Source organism: Propithecus coquereli, unplaced genomic scaffold (genome assembly GCF_000956105.1).
Source record: "Propithecus coquereli isolate 6110/MARCELLA unplaced genomic scaffold, Pcoq_1.0 Scaffold184, whole genome shotgun sequence".
Classification (NCBI taxonomy): Eukaryota; Metazoa; Chordata; class Mammalia; order Primates; family Indriidae; genus Propithecus; species Propithecus coquereli.
Window position 1 is genome coordinate 3,189,178 of NW_012143190.1, and position 24,271 is coordinate 3,213,448.

Here is a 24,271-nt window from a genome sequence, read left to right on the forward strand (position 1 = left end):
CCCATAATATGCTGAAATAAAAAAAAAAAAAAGAGGGGGAAAAGGGGGAGGAGGGAGGAGGGGACGGGTATATGCATACACAAAGAGTGCAATGCGCACCACCCGAAGGATGGACATATTTGAAACTCAGATTTGGGGGGGGCAAGGGCAACATACGTAACCTAAACATCTGTACCCCCATAATATGCTGAAATAAAATTAAAAAAAAAAGAAATGAGAAAATTCAACAACTAAAATAAAAAACTCACTGGATGGGTTCAATAACAGAATGGAGATGACAGAGAATTAGTAAACTTATAAATAGATCAATAGAAGGTAATCTGAACAACAGACAGAAGACAGGTTGAAAAAGAAAATTAACAGAACCATAGGGACCTGTGAAACAGTAACAAAAGGTCTAACCCTCATGTCATCTGAGTCTCAGAGGAGAGGAGAAAAACATGGAACAGAGAAACATTGAAAGAAAGGGCTAAAAGGCTGATGTACGACTGGAAGGCAGTCAATGCAATCTAGTATTTTAACGGTGTAAAGCAAAACTCTACTCGATCTACATTTAAGAAATTCAACATCTATCCATTACAAAACTGTCAGAAAACGTGGAATAGAGAGAAATTTCCTCCACCTAATAAAGAGCATCTACAAAAACCTATAGCCAACACTCTGCTTAATGGTAAGAAACTGAATGCCTTCCCCTGAAATTAAGAACAAGGTAAAAATGTTCTTTTCCGCCATTCCTATTCAACTTTTTACTGGAAGTCCTAGTCAGTGAAATAAGTCAAGAAAAATGAAAGGTCATACAGAATGGGAAGGAAGAAATAACATTGTCTCTATTCAGAGACAACATGATTATCTATGTAGAAAATCCCAAGGAATACACACACACACACACACAGCCCTCCTACAACAAATAATTGAGTTTTGGCTTTATCAAAATTGCAGGATACAAGATCAAGGCAGAAAAATCAATTATACTTCCATATATTAGCAATGAATAATTGAAACTGAAATTAAAAAAAATACCATATGCAATAGCTTAAAAAAACCCTAGATATATAAATCTAACAAAAACATGTACAGGATCTATATGCTAAAAACTATAAAATGTTGATAAAAGAACTCAAAGAAGGTCTACATATATGGAAAGTATGGCTATACTTTGTGGACCAAAAGACACAACATAGTTAGGATTGACTTGTAGATTTAACATAATTTCAATAAAAATCCCAGCAGGACATTTTATAGATAGAGGTAATCCTAAAATTCTTATGGAAAGGCAAAGTAAATAGAATAGTTCAAACACTTTTGAAAATGAGAATAAATTTAGAGGAATCACATTGTCTGATTTTAAGACTCATTACAAAGCTATGGTAACAAATCTGGTGCAGTATTGGCAAAAGAATAGACATAATGATCAATGGAACAGAACCAGCATCAAGAAGTAGATTCCCACACATATTCTTAGTTGGTTTCTGTCAAATGTGCGAAGGCAATTCAAAAACCAATGAAGGAATGATAATAGTTTCAACAAATGATGTTGAAACAATTGGATATCCACATATATAAAAACGAACCTCAACTAAAATCTCTCACGTTATACAAAAATCAACTCAAATGGATCTAAATGTAAAACATAAAAGTATAAAACTCTGAAGAGACCACACATAGGAGAAAATCTTCATGACCTGGAGTTATGCAAAAATTCTCAAGACAATTCACCAAAAGCATGAGTCACACAAAAAAAACATGAGTTGGACTGCATCAAAATTTAAAATTTGCTCTGCAAAAGGCACTGTTAAGAGAATGAAAAGTCAAGAACAGACTGGGTGAAGATATTTGCAAATCTCATATCTGAGAAAGGATTTGTACTCAGTATATAAAGAATTCTCAAAACTCAGGTATAAGAAAACAACTCAGTTTAGAAATAGGCAAAAAGCTTGAACAGACATTTCACAAAAGAGAATGTAGGGATAGAAAATAATAAGATAAAAATTTCAACATCATTAGCTATTAGGAAAATGAAAATCAAAACATTAAGAAATACCATCATACACTTATCAGAATGGCTAAAATTAAAATTAAAAAAAAAAAAGAAGGAAATACCAAGTGCTGGCCAGGATGCGGAGCAGCTGGAACTCTCATACATTGCTGGTGGGAATGCAAAATGGGACAGCACTCTGGAAAACAGGTTGGCAGTTTCTTACAAAGTTAACATCCACTTGCCATGTGAACAAACGATCCCACCCCTTTGAATTTACCCTAAAATAATTAAAACTATACTCACAAAAACCCTGTTCTTAAATGGTCATAGAAGCTCTAATCATAACTGCCAAAAATTGCAAATAACTGAAGTGCCCTTCAACAGACAAATAGACAAAAAAACTGTGACGCAGCTACAGAAAGGAAAACTACTCAGCAACGAAAAGGAACAGACTATTGACACACAACTTGGATAAATCCCAAAATAATTATGCTGAGTAAAAGAAGCCAGTTTCAAAAGATGAGGCTCTATGTGACCCCTTTTATGTGACTTTCTTGCAAGGAGACAAAACTCGTAATAGAAACTAGAGTAGCAGTTACCAGTAGATGGGGAGGGAAAGGGTCTGACTATAAAAGATAGCAGGACAGAGAATCTGGAGGTGATGAAGAGCTTCTGTGTCCTGATAGTGGTAGTAATAACACAAATCTATCTAGGTGTTAAAATTCATAGAACTGGACATGAAAAGGTCATTTTTTCTATCTTTTAATTTGAAAGATAAATTTAGGCAAAAAAAGATGACAACTCTCGCTTCCTATTTAGGCTATCTGGAAACTAATATCAATGTTAGTGCTAGTTACAATGAAGGCAACCACAAGTATGATGATCTACTATTTTTTTGAGCATCTGCTACACGCTGTGCACATCACCAGGCACTTTATATCACAACTTCTAATATTCACCATCACCTAGTAAGGCAGGTTAGGTTCAACTGATAGAAAAAAATCTGAGGTTAAGGGAAGTAAAATAATTTGCCCTCCGTCTCACAGCTGGTAAGTGGCTGAGTCTGGACTCAAACTCAGATCTCACTGCCAACCTACTTCTCCACACTGCTGCCCACTGAAATTAACAAAACTGTGGAAACTGGCAGGGAGACATTATATAACATGAATAACAGGAAGTGAGAATTGCGTTTTGATTCCCACGGATCACAAAAATTCTCTGAGAATACTTGATTCTAAACCTTGAGTTGGTTTGAAATTCTGGGAGGATGAGGGAAATGTAAAAGCCATGCCATTGCCATTGCCATTTTCTCTTAATCCTCCAAGAGGTGGTTCTTGATTTTCAATAGGATTGAACAGTCATCTCCACTTACACAGACGTACAATAATTCATATTCTTCCCTAAGTGTCTTAAAGAATCACTGTGACTTACAATGCTTGACAAAGTATTTACTAACTACACATATTGCAGTTTATACATTTGAAGCTAAGAGTAATCACTAGAAAATTCTCTCCTCCCACACATCTTACTGTCCTGAGAAGTTGTAACTGGTTATCTTCCCACCTCTTCTCCTGGTACAACCAGAACCAAAAATAAATAAATAAAGTAAATCCATTTTAGAGAAAGGAACTTTAATTTTTAGTCCATTATGATTATAGCTAAATATCCAAAAACATCATATATATGGATGGTGCACATTTTTTCATGTAGCAAATGACATCTACTTGACAAGTAGTAAGATGAATGTCACCTTCTTGCTTGTGATTATTCCCAACTACTTCCCAACCAGTTGCTGGTTTTTTCCACCAAAAACTTTGGCCTAAGGTATTAATATTTTTCTCTCAGCTAAGACAGATATGAAACTAAGGTCTCCAATAAAAGTATTTTCTTAAATGTTTTATAATTTCTGCTCCACTAAATATATTTTCTTAAAAAATAGGTAAAATAAGTATGGATCAATTTTTACTCAATACTTATAAGATTTAACATAAGGCAAAGCCCAATTCGTGCCTTATGCAATTTTATTGTGAAAGTTGGACCATTTATTTCATGCCCAAAATAAAGAATAACAAAAATAATTTCATCAACAGCACTTTCTATGACTTTTGAAAGAGTCCAAATACCGTCCAAGTACAACTGTTGTCAGGGAACGGAAATCTTAATCTTCTTATCTGGAAGGTGGTTATGCCCCTGAGGATGCTGTCCGGGGACAAGGAGGTGGGCTTACCTTCCAGCAGGTCTCTGGCCAGACCAGGTTCTGCCCCCGTGGACCGAACAAAGTCTGACAGGACTGCGTCCATATCAAGAGTCATATGATCATGTAGAAGTGCTGCCCAACACTCAGCTGAGGTGGGGTTTGGAAGCAGGCTAGAAACCATCCATCTGCAGGAAGGGAGAGGAAAGGCATCTTACCCACTGATGGAAACAGATGTGACCCAGTGGAGAGAAGGAACTGCTTCCACCTGCTGTTACACATTCTTGAACTGTTTTGGGCCAACTGCTTTATTCTTTGTGCAAAACATTATAAACGTCAAACTAAAATATCATCCCTTTCTATGTGCCATGTGAGAGAAGGGTACTATGGTCTGAATGTTTGTACCCCTCCAAACTCACATGTTGATACCTAACCCTCATGTGATAGTATTAGGAGGTGGGGTCTTGGGGGCGTGATTAGGTCTTGAGGGTGGAGCCCTCATAAGTGGAATTAGTGCCCTTATAAAAGACCCCCAGAGAGTTCCTTCCGCCATGTGAGGACACAGTGAGAAGATGCCATCTATGAAGCAGGAAATGGGCCTTCACTAAACCCAACTCTGCTGGAGCCTTCACCCTGGACTTCCAGCCTTCAGCACTGTGAGAAATACATTCCTGTTGTTCATAAGCCACCCAGACTATGGTCTTTTGATATAGCAGCCCAGATAGACTAAGGCAAGGGATCATCACCAATTCTAGTGCTTCTCACCTTATATTCTATCAATTTTAATAACCAATGGGGGAAAAATGAATAGATTTTTTTAAAAAAATTTCAAACACCTGAGTATATTTAGAGTCACTAGATTTCAAATCCTCTTCTGAGTTGTACAGGTATTCCACAAGGGAATGTGCCCTACCCTCTATAGCCCAATTATGCCTTTATCAATGCACTATCCCACCCCCTCAACCGTCCCCCCTCACCCGAGATCAGGAAAGATTCCAGGTTAACCCATAGTTGATTGAAATACCAAACTTGCTGAAGATGACTACTAAACTATGTGCCACCTGCTAAGAGTTGTCATATTCACAGTAACAACCCCACAACCTTCTTAAAGAAGTCAGATTTCCTAAGCAGCATAAATCCCAGGAAGAGGGGTACATCGGGCATCTGGCAGCTTGTCCACAGCTGACTATAGCAGCCAGTTTCTGGAGAAAAGCTACATGCCGGAGTGACTCACACTAGTGAACTGTGCTGGGCCCCCAGCAGGTATCCGGTCATGGCTGACACATTGCGGGAACAGCCTTCTGTTGTATAGATAAGGGGTCGGGTCAGCAAATTATGGCCCATGGGCAACGTATGGTCCACCACCTATTTTTGTAAATAAAGTTTTACTGAAACACAGCCATGCCCATTCATATTGTCTATGGCTGTTTTTGCACATGGCTGAGTGGAGCAGTTAAAACAGACACCATAAAGCCCACACAACAGGAAAGGTTTACTTTCTGGACCTTTACAGAAAAAGCTTGCTGACCCCAGTGTAGATGATGGAAAATTTTTTACTAGCAAGCATGTAATTAATTTTACATGCTGTGGGGAGAGTTTGAATCCCATGCTATTAATGACTGTCCTTTGTTACTTCTTTGGAGATAACCACGGATGGGCATTGCTCAGTGGGGAGGGTTCTGCGGCAGTTGCTCATGCTTTAGAGCTGGGCACACGGGCCTAATTTGAGCCCAGCTCTGTCCCCAGCTGTCTGTGACACAGTGCTTCACCCCTCTGAGCCCTCCAATGCCTCTGTAAGAAAGGAGGACACGGGATATAGGACATCTAACGTGCAAGATCATGAGGACCCACGGGCTCGGGCAGTGAGGTCTGTAACCTTGGGGACATTCACTGTGATTATCCCATCTTGCACACACAGCTCCTATTTGGGTGTAATTTTTGGTCGGTGTGGCTAGAAAATAAGAACATTATTTGACCTGATGTATGTGGCACCAATTAGGAAATTGCCTTCTTCCTTCTCTCCGTGCACCAGCGCCGCGGCCGGGAGAGACTCTCTTTTTGTCACTGCCACCTGGGGAACGAAGCAGAGAACAAGAGCATGTTACTCTCCTTACCCTCAGACTGAGGCTGAAGCCTTTGCTTCTTGTCACAGGAGACTGCAACTGGGTCCGGGCCCATTGCCCAAGGCATGTCCCCTGCCGTCCTGGGCCCCCAGCACCCCCGCCTGCCAGCTGGCCACATTTCCCATGCAGAGGGCCTACAAGGGTGTCTCAACTTTCCTCATGTTAGCAAGCGGTTGTATTTCAAGTGAGTATCACTTCTCAGTACAGAGCTGTTTGCAACTTTACCAGTAAATACCATATCAATGCTCTGAATCTTAGCTATTGTGGTAAAATATACGTAGCATGAAATTTACAATTTTAACCATTTTTAAGTGTGTGGTTCAGTGGCATTAAGCACATTCACGCTGTTGTGCAACCACCATGACCATCCATCTCCAGAGCTTTTTCATCTTCCCCAAATTGAAACTCTGCACCCATTAAACACTAACTCCCCGTTCTCCCCTCCCCCAGCCCCTGGCAACTGCATTCTACTTTCTGTCTCTATGATTTTGACAGCTCTAGGGACCTCGTATTAGTGGAACCACACAGTATTTGTCCTTCTGTGACTGGCTTGTTTCACTCAGCATGATGTTCTCAGGGTCCATGCAGCAGCAGCATGTGTCTGAATCTCCTTCCTTTTTAAGGCTGAATAATATTTCAGTACAGACCCCATTTTCTTGATCCACTCATCTGTCTTGGACGCTCAGGTTGCTCCATCTTTTGGCTGCCGCGAATGGTGCAATCTTGGCAGCTTTGTACTTACACCAGGTTGCCGTGCTGTGAACTCAGCGAGCTTTCGCCAGTGTGGGGGTCAAGATTTGTGCTCCTGTCTCCTCTGCATCTTGTCTTTCATGCAGACAGCAATTAAAGGGTGGGCTTAAAATGAATGTTTTATGTAGGAAAAGGCCATTGTGCATCTCCACTTCAAGATGTATGTCTTAAACCTAATGCTGCCCCTGCCACCTCAGCCATCCTTGTCTGCTGCCCCAGCTCATACGTCCCTCCTGTGAATGATAACATATAAAAGAAGGCCAATCATGCTTTCATCTCGTCCTGCCTGGTGTGGAAGCCCACCCTGGGAGGGGCTCACAGACATACAGGCTCCATCGGTGAAATGAACGGGACACAGGACTCAGATGCCAACATTTCTCTTTTTTGGAGTCTGCTTTGGTCCATCCCTTGCCAGCTGCCATTGTGACCTCAGGCAAGTGTGGTGAACCTGGGGACGCAGGTTTCTGTGGATGTCACATTAGTGAAACACATTTTCCGAGGCATTTTCATGGTTCAGAGGAAAATTAAGCAAGCCCAGTGCCTTCCAGTGCAGGGGGACAAGAGTTCTGGGAAGTTTGGCTCTGCAGAGCATTCGTGTGCATAGAGGATGTTATCACTTTCAAAGCTGGGTCACATATATTACTTTACTTAACTCCCACGACACAAGCTAGAGATAAAGATGGGTCTGAGAGTAATTCTGGCTGTGACAAAGCAATCTCTACAGGAAATTCAACCTAAAAGCCCTGGATGAGGAGGGGAGGGGCTTCTTACTGAGGACTAAGAAGACAGGCCTGGCCTGACAGTGACAGATAGGCCTGCATGAAAATCATTTTGCATTGCTGCAGGGCCATGCCACCCTTAGTCTTTCCCTTGGTGAAGCTGATACTCTCAAATTCCCAGTGTTGTGCCTTCCTGGGATCTGGGGGAAGCTCCAGTGGCAATAGCAGGCAGCGCCAGAACCCACCACTTGGACCTGGGGCTCAGAGGAGGCTCACATGTGGGCACTGTGCCCTTCCACTTGTCCAGCAGGTGCTCTGGGCAGAGTGAGGCACATCTTTTAATCTAGGGGCCACGGTTGGGCCCAGTGCAGCTCTCAGAACACAGGTGGACACCAGATGGTTTAACTGCCATGAGAAAACGAGGCACTAAAATTTGTAAATAGCATCTTAATGCCCCAATTGCTATACTTGTAAGCTTAGATTTTTAGGCTGACAAGGAAAGCATAGAATTAAGCCATAGTATATATTAATATTTTAAAAATACTTTTCCAATAACAAATTTAAATATGCAGAAATGTAGACAGAAGAGGATAATTAACACCAATGTATCTGTTACTCAGGTAGAATCATCAACTCTTGGCCAACCTGGTTTCTTCTCTGTCTCCAACCACTCCCCCCTCCCATATTATTTTGAAACAAATCCCAGAAAACATATTATTTCATCCAGAAATATTTCAATATGTCTCTAAAGACTCTTTAAAATACAACCACATTACCGTTGTCACATCCAAAAATTAACAATAATTCTTTAATGCAATTAATATCCAGATGGTGTGAAAATTTCCAATGATCTCAAATGTTATAAATTTGCATATTTTTAGTTTTTCAGTTCATTTAAACCAGAATTCAAATAAGATATACTCATTGCAATTGGTTGATATGTCCCTTTTAATCTGTAGGTTTTGCCTCCATATTTTTTTTCTTTCTACTTGTGGAAAAACCTGATCATTTTTCTTGTAGTGTTTTCTGCCATCTGGCTTTTATGGATTGTTCCTGTGGTGCCATGTCACACATTCCTCTGCCCTCTGTATTTCCTGTAAATTAGCACTTGGATGTAAGACTTGGTCAGACTCAGGTTCAATTTTGGGCAAATTTTGGTGCTGTCTTCTTTCCTTAGGTGGTGCCGAGGGTCTGAATGTCTCTGCTGGTGATGGTGGCAGTCACTGACCCAGACCCAGCAACACACAAGGGGTCGCACATGAGGACTGCCTAATTCTGCTACTCCTTCTTCATTTGTTAGCTGGAATACTTACATCAGGGCAAACTTCCACTGATCTACTATTTGGTGACCCTGTGGTAGACTTCAAATAGAAAAGGCAAGATAAATGTTTTATTTATAACTTTTCAATTCATCATTTTACTTGGATGAGTTGGTTTGCAAGCTTCCTCCAAGGGCAATCAATTCATTTTTTTCTTTTTTTGAAATACCATCTTGCACTCATGGATTTGAAGGTATTTGATGTATTTCAATTCATCCAATATAGACATAGTTATCACCTTTGTTGATGCTCAACTTGTCCTAATTTTGGCCAGTGAGAGCCCCTTCAAGTGCTCCTGAGTCCTGAATCGAGTTGCTTTGACTCTGGTGTAACTGACCGTTTCTTTTCTATCAGGTGTGACAAGAAGTTTCAGGTTCCTCTTGTACATTTGCTTCTTCATATCTGGAACCCAACATTTCCTCAAGGAAACATGAGTCTTTTTTAGCAAGAATGGTTTTTGAAGATCACAATTTGGGTGCTTGGTGTACCCACTGCTAGTGGGTCAGTCATTGTTTTATAGGACTTTTTGGTGAGCAGAGCTAAGAATTATGTTTTTTTTAAGGCAAAATATATTCTAATATTTCCAATTCAAATTGAAGACTTCAGAGTTTTTACTTAACTTCATCCCTATTTTTACACATGAACTTCCTCCCCACTCTTCTATCCTAGTTCTTAACTACATCAGGAATGATAGTATGTCACACACTTAGTCATTCAATTTATGCTACCAAAATCAAAGCTATTTATTTCTGTGTGTTAAATTTATTATCTTCTGCTGTTTTACTAAATTCTTTCTGTTTGCAATAATTTTTCCATAGTATTTTCGTTTGTTTTTTAGATATACAATCACATCAAATGCAAATAGATTGTGTTAACTCTTAATTTTCATTTCTTCAGCCTCTTTTCTCTCTTGCCTGATTGCACTGATTAATGCATTCAATATAATATTAAATATTATTAGAGGCAATGGTCATCTTTGCTTTGCTCCTAACTTTAGTGGGAATAACTTTTGTTGTCTTCACATTGAGTAAGATACTGGCTGTTGGCTTTTGGCTACACACACACACACACACACACACACAAAGTTTTAAAAGGTATCCATAAACCTCTTCTACTGAGTGGTTTTATCATGGATGGATGTTGACTTTCATACTATTTTTCTCTTAAAATCTATTAATATGACGAACTCTAGTAATGGACTTCCTAATATTGAACCTCACTCAGCTGTGGAATAAATCTCCTTTAATCATTCATCAGTGTTTCTTTTTATGTGCCTTTTGATCCAGTTTGCTAATTTTCATTTAAAATTCTTGCAGTAATATCAATGAACTGGATTGATTTATGGTTTTTATTTTTATGCACAATCTTTGTTCGGATTTATAGTCAGTACTGTATACATAAAACAAACTGGAAGTTTCACTTTCTTTCTAATGCTCTGGATTAACCTAAGTTGCACTGGGGTCATGTGATGTTGGAAGGTTTGGTAGATTTCCACTATGAATCAATCTGCTCCTGGTGCTTCTTTGGAATGCAGCTCTTTTACAACTTTCCCTATTTTTTTCTCCTATGGAAATTGCTTTGTTTAGACTTTTTATCTCTATAGGGTTTAGTTTTGTCATATCTTCCTAGATATTTATCCATTTTATCGTGGTTTTCAAATTTATTTGAATGGAATTAAACAATAAAAGAGATTCTTCCCATGGGACTCAATGCTCTGTCTCAATGAGGAACATAAATGGTACTGACTTGCTGAGTGCCCACGGTAACACTGACTGTGCTAAGTGCTTTTTGAGGGAGTTAACTCTCACTCAGACAGCTCCACAGGGAAAGTGGCTTTGTTCCATTTTACTAAAGCCCAGTGGCAGAGTAACGATTCCCACATAGACCCACTTTGATCCAAATGCCACCATTCTTCCATCACACAACACTGTCCCTTTACAATGGAACAGGGTGTCTTCAAAATTTTTCAGGTCAAAACATCTGGTGCCTTTTGAAATATATTATGTGCATAGATGTATGTTCAGAAGCAAAACATTTCCTTAGTTAGCACTCAACTGCACCTCTTCATGATTTCCTCCCAATATGAAAAGATGGAAGAAGAGTCTTTCCTAAAATTTACATCTTTGGGAATAACAGTGAGTGTAGGCTCTACTGAGGTTTTCTCTTGTGTGCATTGAAATGATATACTGATCAATGATGTATTGAATTCTTCAGGGGTTCTTAATATAAGAACAGGTGTACAGCTGTTGTCAGAGTCATGGGATCATGATCCCCAAAGAGTGACAGACTGTTCTTTTCATGTCACTTCTTGCATTTAACTCACATAAAGACTATAGATATGCTCCTCAGTTTTCAACAGGGTTATGTACTGATAAAGTTACAATAAGTTGAAAATATAAGAAGTTGAAAATGCATTTAATACTCCAATAAACCCATCGTAAGGCTGAAAAATTGTAAATCAAACCATCCTAAGTTGGGGACCATGTGTAGACAATTCCTAAAGAATCTATAAGGATTAATAATCACTAGTTTTAAAGATAGGACTTGAATGTGGAAGTTAACTTTGTAAGGCCACAAAAAATGGTTATCCTTGTTCTGACTTGTAGAGAAATACAACCTTGTAACTGTGTAACGTGTCTACATCCTGGAATGATCACCTTTCAAGGGAACCTCAATGTCAGAGACATTATCTCATCCTTGGAAATCTGCAGTGGAGCTTCCCTGCACAATTCTAAGCCTCCAGCACTGGAATGTTTGCAAGACTCCCTTGCTTTGAAAGATTTATGTTTTTATTCTCCAGCCTCACAAATCTAGCTGTCACACTGGCATAAAATATGTGTCTGAATCAGACCAATGTGCCATCAACAGGGTTTAAAAAAATCCAAACAACTCACTAATCAGGTTTATACTTCTACTATTGACTCCAATAATTTTATTCAGTTCTTCTCTATGAGGAAAAAAATAGCATAATGGGTTAGGCTCTCTTCACAACTGCCGCCCTCCGCTGTCATCTGAGGTAGGAGGGGTGTCTTGAGCAGTGAGCTGCTACCCCGACCCACCCACCTCCTTCTCTGTCTCTATGAGGGCTGCTCTGGAGGGTGGGGTTCATATTTGATTTGTCTTAACATCACCCCAAGCTGGAATATACCAGATAAAAAACACACTGAATGGATGAACAAAATTAACATGAAAACACTAACCCTGACTTCCTACACCACTGTGATGGTTAGACATGAAAAGAACCATAATTCAACTCAGATTGGAACCAACACTCTAATATTGTTTATAAGCAAATCCGTTAGAATAGGAGAAAGCAACCTCTCCCTGTGCCTGGCACAATGAAGAAGATGAGTTTTGGGGAGGATTTAGAAGGCGTTTCCAGGCTGGGTGAACAGCATGGGCAGCGGTGCAGAGCACAGACAGCCTGCCTGTCCAGGAGAGCCGTGGGCCTGAGACTGGGCTGAAGGATGGTGTCTGTCATGGTGGTGGTCTAGGACAGGAGCTGGACAGTATTATGAGGCCAGTGGGAAGCCCCTGAGAGTTTCTGAAAAGGAAATTGACAAGAATGACATGTGCTTCAGGAAAACAAGCAACGATGTAAAAACTTGGTTACAGGATAACACATGCATCCAGAGCATGGAAAGAAATGGGAAGGTGCTCGCTCGGTCTCGTAGGTGTTGCTCACCTACGCCCCTTCGCCTATTATGGATAGAATCTTGGTTCGACAGGGAGAATAGACACCCTGGATTTCAGAGAAGACAGACAACATTCCCAGCAAGTGGGGATTAGTCATAATTGGTAAAAGCCAATCACTGCTAATCTCATTCCCCTTGACCTGGGATTCACCAATCTGGATTGACCAAGCTGGATGATTCAGTCTACGTGACAGGAACAGAAGTCAACTGGGTCGGGTTTATGGAAAAGAATTTGCTTACCTGATGGAAAGGGACAGGCTTAACTGAAATATTGATAGCCCTTTCCCATGCTGCCTTTCCCTCTTCCTTCTGCCTTAAGCAAGGAAATAAGTATCTGCAAGTCCACCCACCATTGTGGGACTATGAAGTATAAACCAAGAAGACAAAATCCTACAAAATTTGGGTGAGTAGAAAATCCATCCCTGAATGTATCATGGAACATCTGCACCAGCCTGGACTTCTTATCTTTCTCACATAAATACTCCTGTTTGTTCAAGCCAATTAAGTTGAATGTTTGGGTACTTGCAGCTGGACGTACTTCTAATTAACAGATGAACGTAGAATGAGCTAGATGTCAAAACCAGAAAAGAGGCAACAGAAAAAAAGATAATCGAAGGCCAATGTCATTTATAAACATAGATGTAAAACTTAAAATGAAAGATTAGCAAATGAATCCAAACTGTTGTAAAAGACATAAAAAGACAAAGAAGGGCCCTGGAGCTGCTGCAACCACTTGGGGCCTTGAGAATGGAGGATGTTAAGGTGGAAGGAGACCAGTCCATGGGGCTGTCTGGAGATACCATAACCACCCCTGGAATGCCACATTCCAAGCTCACCTGAGGGAGATGCAAATTCCCCTCGTTAAATCCTCCATAATGTCTTCTCTCTGATACTAACAGCCAAATGCGATTCTCGTGCCAAAATACTATTAATATATTCACAAATTTGAGCAGGAAAACCATATGATCATCTCAAAAGATGCCAAAAAGCCCACATTCATTCATTATACCAACTCGAAACAAACCAGGCATGGAAGAAAAAAACATTTTTTAACTCATTAAAGGATATTGATCCTAAATTTATAGGAATTATCAGATCTAATAATGAAAACATTAGAAGCACTTCCATTGAAGTTCAGAGCAAACTTACAACTAAGTATTAGAACAAATAAGAACATTTTAAGTGGCTGGAACAAGATCAACATGCAAAAATCAATACTTTTCCTACATACTAACATCAGCCAAGTAAGCATTTAAAAAACAACAAAAACATCCATCATTTCGCAATAGTCAACACCAAAAAAAATCTTGTAAGTTAAATAGGGAAAATGCAACAAAAATGAAAGAAATCGTTATTTTTTTCTTTTGCAGAAAATAATAAATCTTTATCGAGAAGTTAAATAAATGGATAGGAGGACTACATTTTTAAGATAGTTCCTTAAAAACTCCTCTCTAATATTTATAATAAATTGCATACCAACACTATGGAATTTTTCATGGAAGTTGAAAAACAGTTTCTAAAACTTAGGAAAATAAATAAGCAAGAAATGGCAAGATGATTCTGATGAAGCACAAAGTGGATGCAGAAGTTTGTCCTATCACACATCACACACAGAAGTATATGATTAAAGTCGTGTGGTACAGGGGCAGACAGAGGCCAATAGACCAGTGGAGGAGAACAGGAAAGGCAGGTGTGTGTGTGTGTGTGTGTGTGTGTGTGTGTGTGTGTGTGTGAGAGAGAGAGAGAGAGAGAGAGAGAGAGAGAGACAGAGAGAGAGAGAGAGAGAATTTGATATATATTGTGGCAGATGCCCTTAATTTCTTATCTAATACCCATCCCTCTTCCTTTTCATCAAGAGATACTTGCTCTTTCTCATGGCTGCAACATGCTCAGCCCCACGTAATAAGTCACCATTGGTCTAAGTGAATCCAGACAATTCTGATCTCTCTGCGTTACCCATTTTACTTGCAGCTAAAAGTATCCGCATGGCCAGTTCTTCCCCCTTCGTGAGCCTCCAATACGCAATCTGCTAGGCTACTTCTGGGAAACATTTTGTTTTCTTAATAAAAGGGGCTTGTGTAGAATCCTCCCGCTTTCCCCCACCTTGAAGCGATGTGATGTGAGAACCTGTATGGTCTGTAACCATGAGGGACAAGTGAAAAGAACGTCAAAGATGCTGCCCAGACCTCCATGAGCAGCCAGCAATACTCCAGACCCCATGCTGTGACAAATGTCTTCAAGGAAGCTGAAACCATCACTAACTGACAGACTGATACACATGAGGACCCCAAATCTGTGGGACCCCTGTGGGGAAAGAGCCATGTTATAAAATAAGTTGGAAGTCCATTCAGAAAAAATAAAGCCAGGTGCCCTACCTCGTATCACTGACCACCAAACCCACAGGCATTCAATACACACAGACAAGAAAGAAAACTGTGAGTGTGCAGAGAAGAGCACAGGTGAACGTATCTATGACCTCAAGGCAGGGAAGTGTGCTGGAGATCCTGCCTGACGTTGGCCTCAGCCCTTACGTTTCTAGATCACATTTCCTGGCCTCCCATGCAGCTCCATGTGGCCACGTGACTTAAGTTCCACATCAATGGAATGTGCCCTGGAAGGGATGTGGGCCATTTCCTGGCCCCAGCCTCCCACTGTGTCCCCACCTCTCTCTTATGCCTCACTTGTGAGCTCATTACAGGGCAGTCAGTGGAGCGTCTCTGACCCCAGGGGACAGTGGAGCCACTGGATGGAGGAAACTTGAGTCCTAGTGGTCTTGTGAAGCTGGGCTCTCCTGCCGACCATGTTAGTCTGACGCATGGCAAGAAATAAAGCCACTTTGTGTTAAAGCACCAAGATCTGGGGGGAAATGTTTGTTTCAGGATTTAGTTGGCCCTAACAGAGAAAGCCTTCTTAAGAGCTGAAAAGCAAAAGCTCATCAAAGAAAAATTGGATAAAACTGAAAATAGCAAAAAACAAAGATAAACAAAGTTCTAAATGAGGAAAAAGAATACCATAAACATTTCAAAGTTATATAACAGAATAGGAGATTTTTGGAAAATATATGGTAAACGAGAGATTGGCGTTCAGAATACGTAATAGACACTCCCAAATAAATAAGATAAAGGCATATAAACTGACAAAAAATCAGCATATTATATGCATGTGCAATTTATAGGAAACTCGAATGACCAGTCAACAAATGAAAAGAATCCACCTTACCGATAATGAGGGAAATAGAAATTAAACTACAAGATAATGATTAGCCATACCTGCCCACACCCCTGAGCATCAGATTGACAAAAAAAAAAAAAAAAAAAAAAAAGAAAAGAAACAAAAAAGCCTGAGAACATCAAGTCCTGGTGAGGTAAAATAGGTAGTTTTTTCTTTTTTTCTTTTACTGTCCTTACCGTAGTGATAGAATGAAATAGGTAGTTTTTAACATTGCTAGTGGGGGTATATTGGGCTAGTGGTGAGGTCAGCTGAGGGCATTTTTTTCAGTATCTTTTTTTTTTTATGTGCATATCCTGTAACTCTGCGATATGCCACCCAGTATCTTCCCTGGAGACAACCTAGTTCATGTGCACAAAGAAGCACATCTAAGGATGTTCCCTGCAGCACAGCTAGAAATACCAGAAAATGATCGTTTGTCCACAGGAGAATGGCTACATCCAATACATGAACTACACTGTAGTGTCAACGTGGAAATCCCTCTAACACTGAGAGTATTCACATGTTGCAGTGTGATTAAACAATACTAAAAGGAAACAGATCTCATATTTAGAGAAAAACAGAAGACCCACTGGCTGTGGCCTTGAGGGCCTCAGGAGGGAGGGAGCGGCATGCTCACCTCCACTTTATGGCCTTCCGAGCTCTTGCCCCATGCTCACATAGTACACCATATTTCAAGCATAATTTTCCACTGAAGCTATTTAATAAGATAAACAAGAAAAGATGGGGGTGTGAGCTACAGTATGGAAGCAGATGTGAACAGAGAAGAGCAAAAAGGTTCCTTCTGGTTGGCAGGCTGTGTGATGGGGGCTGGAGGACCGAGGAGGCTGTACAGGAATCTAGGAGAGAGGGAGGACAGTTCTGAGTTGTGGCTAAGCCATTCTCTTCAAGTGTGGTCTTTGGGAAGTCACTGAACCCTTGTGAACCCACTTCCCCATCTATACATGGGGAAGATAGCGCATCTCTCTTAGAATTTTGTTAAGCTTAAATAAACTTAAATAAAAATATCATATCTATCTGCCTGCCTACCTAACAGCTATCTTCAATGTATATTCTATCTCTTCCTTTCTCATTCCACCTACCTACCTGCCCATATACCTATCTTTCTATTCCTTTTTCTGTCTGGCTATCTGTCTGATTACATGTTGCCTGTCTGTCTACCTACCTACTTACCTATCATCTACTATCCTTCATCTATTTATCATCTGTCATTTATATATCTATCTATGGGTAAATGGATCATTTACCTATCCATCATCTATCACCCATCCATCCGTCTACCTACCTATTATCTATCATCTATTATCTACCCATCTGTTTTTCTGTCAGTCTGCCTTCCTTCCTTACAGATTTTCTGTCTGTGTCTCTCTATTTGCAGTATGTCTGTCTTAGCACTACCTAGGTAGATGTCTAACTACCCATGTTTCTGTCTTTCTGCCATCCTGTCATTTCTATCTTTCTCCATCTGTCTACTTGCCACCCACCCACCCAAGTGTTTCTGTGTGTCTGTCAGCATGTCTGTGTGTCTCTGTGCTATCTATCTATCTGACTGTCTGTCTCTCTATCCTAGTAATTCTCTATTTTTCTATCTGTCCATCTGTGGGTCTCTATGTCTGTCTATCCATCTTTCAACTTATCTTTTTCATCTGTATATGTATCTATATGCCATAAATGCATCCATCTGACTGCCAGCCTTTTACCTGTCTATCCATAACCTGTCTGAATGTCTATCTCCCTCCTTTCTTTCCTCCTTCTGTACCTTTCTTTCTGTCTGTCTGTCTCACCATCTAATGACTGTCTATCTCTCTGTCAGTCTAACTTCAGTCTACCAACTGATTTGCCTGTCGTGGCCCCGTCATGGTGCCTGGCACAGTGCGGAGCCTCAATGACTGTTGGTTTGTTTCCTCCCTGTTCATTTCCTTTCACTCCCTCATTGCTCCATCCCTATAACCCACTGCTATTAACTGAGCCCTGGCTCTGTGTTATGTTCGGGGGTACAAGCTCAAATCAGGCATGGTCTCTGCCTTCTAAGAGTATTCAGGCTGGTGGCCCAAAAAACCAAGTTAAAGCAGCAGTTACATCACACGGTGCTCAGTGCTATGAGAGAGACAAGATGGGGCAGAAGCACAGGGGAGGGTAGCCCCCTAGACTGGAGCGGAGGAGACAGTGAGAGACGCTCTGAAGAAGTGACAGCTCATGGGCAAACTGCAGGAGCACTGGGAATTTTGCAAAGAAGTTGAGGGCTGGGTTTCATGTGATTTGGGGAGGGGTAGGGACAGTGAATGCAGAGTCAGAAAACAGAGGGAACCAGGTGCATACAGACCTGGAGAACAGAGCAAGGACACAATCCAGAAGTTAAAACTGTAGGAAAACTGACAAAATTCAGAAAAAAGAGACCAGAGATGACCTAAATAAATGGAGAGATGTGCTGTTTTCACAGACTGTAAGATATACTAAATTTAAGATGTCAGTTATATTCATATTGATCCATAAATTCAATGCAAGCCCTATCAACATCCCAGAAGGATTCTTTGTAGACACAGACAAGCTGATTCTAAAATTTGTATGGAAAGATAAAGGAATTAGATTAGCCAAAAAAATTTGAAAAAGAAAAATTAGAGGACTCACACTAACAGATTTTAAGATGCATTATAAGCGTCCTATTGGTCAAGACAGTATTGGTGAAAGGATGGACACATATATCAATGGAGTAGAAATGGACAACTGATTTTGACAAAGGCACAAAGGCAAAATCCATGGAGAAAGACTTTTCAAAAATGGTGCTGGAACAAATGGACATTCATGTGTAAAATAAAATAAAATAACTTTAACCTACACCTCACACTACATATAAGAATTAATTCTAAATGGATCATAGACCACATGCACATGTGTGTTTAGGTATCTATGTGTGAGCATGTGCATGTGTGTGCTTGTGTGTGTGTGAGCATTGTGTCCACATGAGTGTGTGCATTTGTTCAACTGGGTGTGTGTGAGCTTCTGTGTGTCAGTGTGCACGTGGTTTATGTTGCATGTGGGTGAATATATGTGCATGTTTGTGCCTATGTGTGTGTATGTGCACATTTGCATAACTCTGTGTGTGTGAGAGAGAGAAAGGGGAGGGTGTGTAAGGGACTTTTGGACAGAAGTTCCAGTGAGCTGGATGTTTATACTTGAAAGTTTCCAGCGTACTTACAATAAGTGGAACCAAGGGAGCAGATTCAATAGCTCTTTTCCATTAAAAAAAATTTAAATTTTGTAAGCACAGGAGAATTTCAGCTGTTGGGGTTTTTAATAGGTGAATATTAGTTGAATATTTACAAGTCAGTGACTGGTAAAATTCAGTGTTTCATCTAAGTGTTTATCTCTCCAAACAGAACAAACCATTTTTTCCAGATAAATAAATAAACAAACAAATAAATAAAAAGGAAAAAGACATCCATATACATCCATTACCCCAGATGGCTTTGAACATTTTAAATAGATAACACTGATATGGATGGATTTTTAAGGAGCAATCCAGGTTTCTGTAATATCCTGGCAACTTTATGACCTAATAAGTCAACATACTAATTGTTTCCTTCTTTGGTTCCTTGGATTCTCACTTTTAGTCACTAGAAACACGTAAACAAATACAAATCCACACAGACGTTCCAAAAATCCTGAGGACAACTTACATCTAGTCCCTGGTTCTCACTGCCTCATCTTTAAAAATCAGGATGCAGCTCCTATTTTAATATGCACATGGTGGTCATTAGATAGCACCCTGCCTGGCACATAGTGAATACAGACAGGTTAGGTCTGATTATTATTGTTGCTATTATTTATGTATTTATTAATATTTGCAAACATATTCTTAAACAAATAACCTTATAAACCTAGTAAAACCCTCTGGAGTTCCATTTCTTCAGATTTGCTTTTGGTAACTTTCATATCATACAAAAAAAACTTGTAAGTTTTAAAAGGTTGGTTCTGGCCAGGTGTGGTGGCTCACGTCTGTAATCTTAGCACTCTGGGAGGCCAAGGCAGGAGGATTGTTTGAGCCCAGGAGTTCGAGACCAGCCTGAGCAAGAGCGAGACCCTGTCTCTACTAAAAACAGAAAGAAATTAGCTGGACAACTATAAAACTATAAAAATGTATACAGAAAAAATTAGTCGGGCATGGTGGCACATGCCTGTAGTCCCAGCTACTCAGGAGGCTGAGGCAGAAGGATGGCTTGAGCTCAGGAGTTTGAGGTTGCTGTGAGCTAGGTTGATGCCATGGCACTATAGCCTGGCCAACAGAGTGAGACTCTGTCTCAAAAAAAAAAAAAAAAAAAAGGTTGGTTCTATATTAAAACTGATGACTATGAAGTCCAAGTTTACAGGATCAGCTGTTTGAATCGAATAAGAAACATTTTTTCAGCATAAAATGTATCTGTCCACACTGCCCTGAGAAAAGAATGGTAAAACCAATTTCACTAGAACATTAACCATTGGCTCAAGACCAAAGAATAAGAACTGCAGCCTGGAGGAAATAGTCACAGCAAGTTAGAAGCAGTTGATTTCAACAAGGAAAATTCCTTTGCGATTGGCCAAGGATGGGGCACTTCTTTCTGAACTGCATGTTGTCCCCACAAATAAAGTGCCTCTGATTTCGAGTCTCTCTTATCAATGGCCAAGGATGCAATCAGAGCTTCAGAAAAGGGGAACCCAAATGGAACAGGAATCAAGGAAGGAAGATTAATAAAGAATGGGGAGAGGGGAGGAGAGAGGGAGGAGAAGGAAGATGGGTGAAGGAGAGGAAGATGAAAGAGGGATCTGTCGAGAAGCACATATCTAAGTATAACCAAGGCTATAAATGTCACGATGCTGTATTAGTTATCCATTGCTACAAAACAAAATACCCCCAAATTTAGGGATGTAAAATGAGACATATTTATAATCTCATGATCTCTATGGGATGGGAATTGGAGTGCAGCTTACCTTAGAACCTCTCACAAGGCTGCAATTAAAATGTTACCCGAGGCTGCATTCTTGTCCGAAGGCTCAACTGGGGAAGAGTCCTCTTCCAAGCTCACTCATTATGTGATCATTGGCAGAATTATTTTTGATGGCTGTTGAACTAAGAGTCTCCATTCCTTGCCACTTTGCCCTTTCCACAGGTGAGATCACAAAGTGACAGTTGCTTCATCAGAGCAACCATATGCGAAGAGTCAGGAAGAGTCAGCAAGAGGGAAGTCACCGTCTTTGCAGCCTGATCTTGGAAGTGACACCCATCACTTCTGCCGCATTCTGTTTATTAGGAGCAAGTCACTGTGTCCAGCCCACACCCAAGGGCAGGGGACAGCATGAGGATGGGATGTCAGGGGGCAAAAATGGGAACCGGGTCAGAAACTGCCTACCACAGATGCCCTTACAGTATCCACACCAGGGCTCAAGTTCATCGTGCAGGCCAAAAAGCAGCTCTTTAAGATGGTGCTATGTGATCACTCATAATTTGTCAGCCACCTTCTTTTAGCTAATTGTTACAGAAAATTTTATCCCCAACTGGCAGAGGGCCTGAGCTAGGCCTGAGCAGGGAGAGTCCAGGGCAGTGGTCACCAACTGAGCCCTGGACGCCCCTAGGGAAAAACATCCAGTTTTTCAAGGGGACATGAGCATAGGAAACTTTCAAATAATCAACTCCCAAATTCTTAAATTCCATATAAAATCTGTCCTAAAATTCACGCGTTGGGAAGATGCCTGCCCTGCAGGTTCCTGTTTCCCATGTGTGTCCTACTGCAGGTAGGAAAGCCCACACACAAAGTCACCACACAAAGGGACGAACCAGCAATTCCTCATACCGGGTCTCTCCAGCAGTCCTTCTGTTGTCCATCTCATTAAGAGACTCTTTTCTGTTATATTTTATTTTTTAAGGAATAATGTTGCTTTGATCAACTATGTACTACTAATAAACCATAAATGATATTCCATAAGAAATGTCTTATATATTTATCAATGTCTTATCATATATATTTATTAATATAGGTCAGAATAAAGACACATGCATATATATGCAAAGAAATATGGAATGGTTAGTAATGACATTCAAGCAGAAAATTATAATAAAGTTCTGTGGGGATATGGAAGAGAAATACACATTCAGGGAGAAAACAAAAGAATGTGAAATTTCAAGGTGAAGGAAGGACTTGGCCATGTATTTTGAATGAAATAAAGGTGAATATTTATATTCTACTATGTCTATTTTTAAAAAGTGATAGACCTATGCTATTTTAAAGTGTCATTATTTACAATATGCTAGAAATGATATCTTTGCATCCATTTAAATTTATGATGTACAGCGTTAGATGTCCACTTAAATTGGGAACGCAGGATTCCCAGATTAGCTGAGGGACAGCAGTGAGTCACGTGGGGACCTATCCTTTGAATAGCAGAAGAAAATTCTTCAGCACAGTCAGCTGCTCCTGCAGTCGCTGGAGCTCTCCTGGCCCCTGGGGAAGAGCCCTCTGGTCAGGATGGAAAGGCCAGGAGAGGGCCTGAGAGCTGAGGAAGGACAGCACGGGGTAAGCCAACCTGCCAGGTCACCCAGCTGGGTGGCAAGATGTGGCCGGGGGCACAGTGCTGTGGGCTCAAAGAAGTCTGAAGTGCCTGACAGAACGTTGGCACGTGGGAAGCCCTTGCAGACACAATGGGCTCTTAATTCTGGGTGCCCTGACACAAGAAAACCACAAAAAACAGACCCAAAATACTCAATCACTGCTCTCTGGGCCTGTTCCAGGGGGCACAGTCTGACCCACCACAAAATGACCCAGAGCAGTGCTGTGCTCACCTCACAGCACAGCTGTTCATCCTAATAACTGAGGCAGAGGGGTCAGGGAGGAGAGGGAGGGGAGCCCTAGGTCCTCCCACACATGAGACCTTTGTTACCACTGAGGCTCTAGTGCTCTCCGCAGGTGCTGCTGCCCTGAGCAGCTCTCATGCCCTCTCCGAGCCCTGTATGGTGGGCACTCCCAGCCCATCCACATTTCGAGGCCGAGGACATTAAGGCACAGAGATCCACTTACCACCCACATTTAGCCCCATAGCCAGGCCCTGGAGTGTCCGGGAGCTGAGCTGCAGCAGTCTCTTAGCAGAAACTGCATCTTGGGCAGCCCGCCAGGCGGGGAGTGTTGGTGGGAGACTCAGCCTACGTCTCTGTCCTCGTCCTCCAGGAGAAAGCTCAGGAGGGGACTCAGCTACAGCTGCCTCTGCCCACGGAAGGCTGGATTTAAAGATTTTTTCATTTAAAATACTAGTTAAAAGAAAATGTCACAGCACTCCAATGAACGGCCCCTGGATGCCTCACCCTCTCTTCCCATAACAACTGTGGACCCCCGGAGGGCCAGAAAAGGGGTCCCCTGTATGGATCCCCAGTACCTCTGACGCTAAATGCATGAACAGAAGAGTGTGGACAAGGGAGGCCAAACTCACAGCCATACCCTTGGACACTCTGCATCCAGAACCGCAGGGACACACTGTCCCCAAACCACACCAGGAGGCTGACCCCTGGGAGGATGGGAAACTGAGGCTCCATGAGGCCCAGGGATGCGTCATGGCCACCCACCTAGAAAGCAGGGGGTGAGCACTTGTGCCAGGACCCCAGAAACACAAAGAGCACAGGCTAGTGCTGCACACAGGCTGAAGGACAAGCCTGTGCTCACCAGCACTGTCCCCCACCACTGCCTCACAGTGTGGCACCAGCGAGCAGAGCCTGATTTCCCAGGCAGACCTTGGGCCTCCTGGCTCCCGACCCTTCTTGAGGCCTGGGCATGCCACCAGCCCCGGTGCAGCCCGCGTGGGAGCAGCTGCAGGACGGGGCTGCCACAGGCCAGGGGAAGGGAATGGGAACAGGGAGATGCAGGGCCCGGCCCAGGGTGGCAAAAAGGTGGCCCTCTCCCCCTGGCGTGGCCCAGGACCTGCAAGCCTCCTGGGAGAGGGCTTCTCTGCAAGGGGCTTAGCCTTGGCTTCAAGCCACCTCCCTCTGGAGAACACTCCAGCACCCAGGCTGGGAGTGTGGTGCTCACTCAAGACCACGTAGCCCAGGTTTCCAAGTGGTCAGATATTCCACAGGATGTACTGTGGCAGACTGAAAAAAAGGCAGCCTTGATATTTCCATCCACGTATTCAAATGAAACCCAAGTGATCTCCTCAGTGTTGATGGAGAACCAGAGATTTGATTTTTAACTGCACTTTACTCATTCCATTAACTATTATGTCGTGTTTGCACCTGGGAAGACAGAAAAG

General features: G+C 41.5%; 1 protein-coding gene across 1 annotated transcript in view; it reads right to left on the reverse strand.

The window, feature by feature from the left end:
* OTUD7A (OTU deubiquitinase 7A) overlaps positions 1–6,158 on the reverse strand; it is a 93,207-nt gene extending 87,049 nt beyond the window's left edge. The window contains exons 1-2 of the mRNA XM_012642702.1: positions 6,149–6,158; positions 4,206–4,360 (exon numbers count right to left, since the gene is read on the reverse strand). Of these exons, the coding sequence (XP_012498156.1) occupies positions 4,206–4,356 (151 nt within the window). The 5' untranslated portion in view covers positions 4,357–4,360; positions 6,149–6,158. The remainder of the gene's footprint in view (positions 1–4,205; positions 4,361–6,148) is intronic.
* Positions 6,159–24,271: the final 18,113 nt, after the last annotated feature.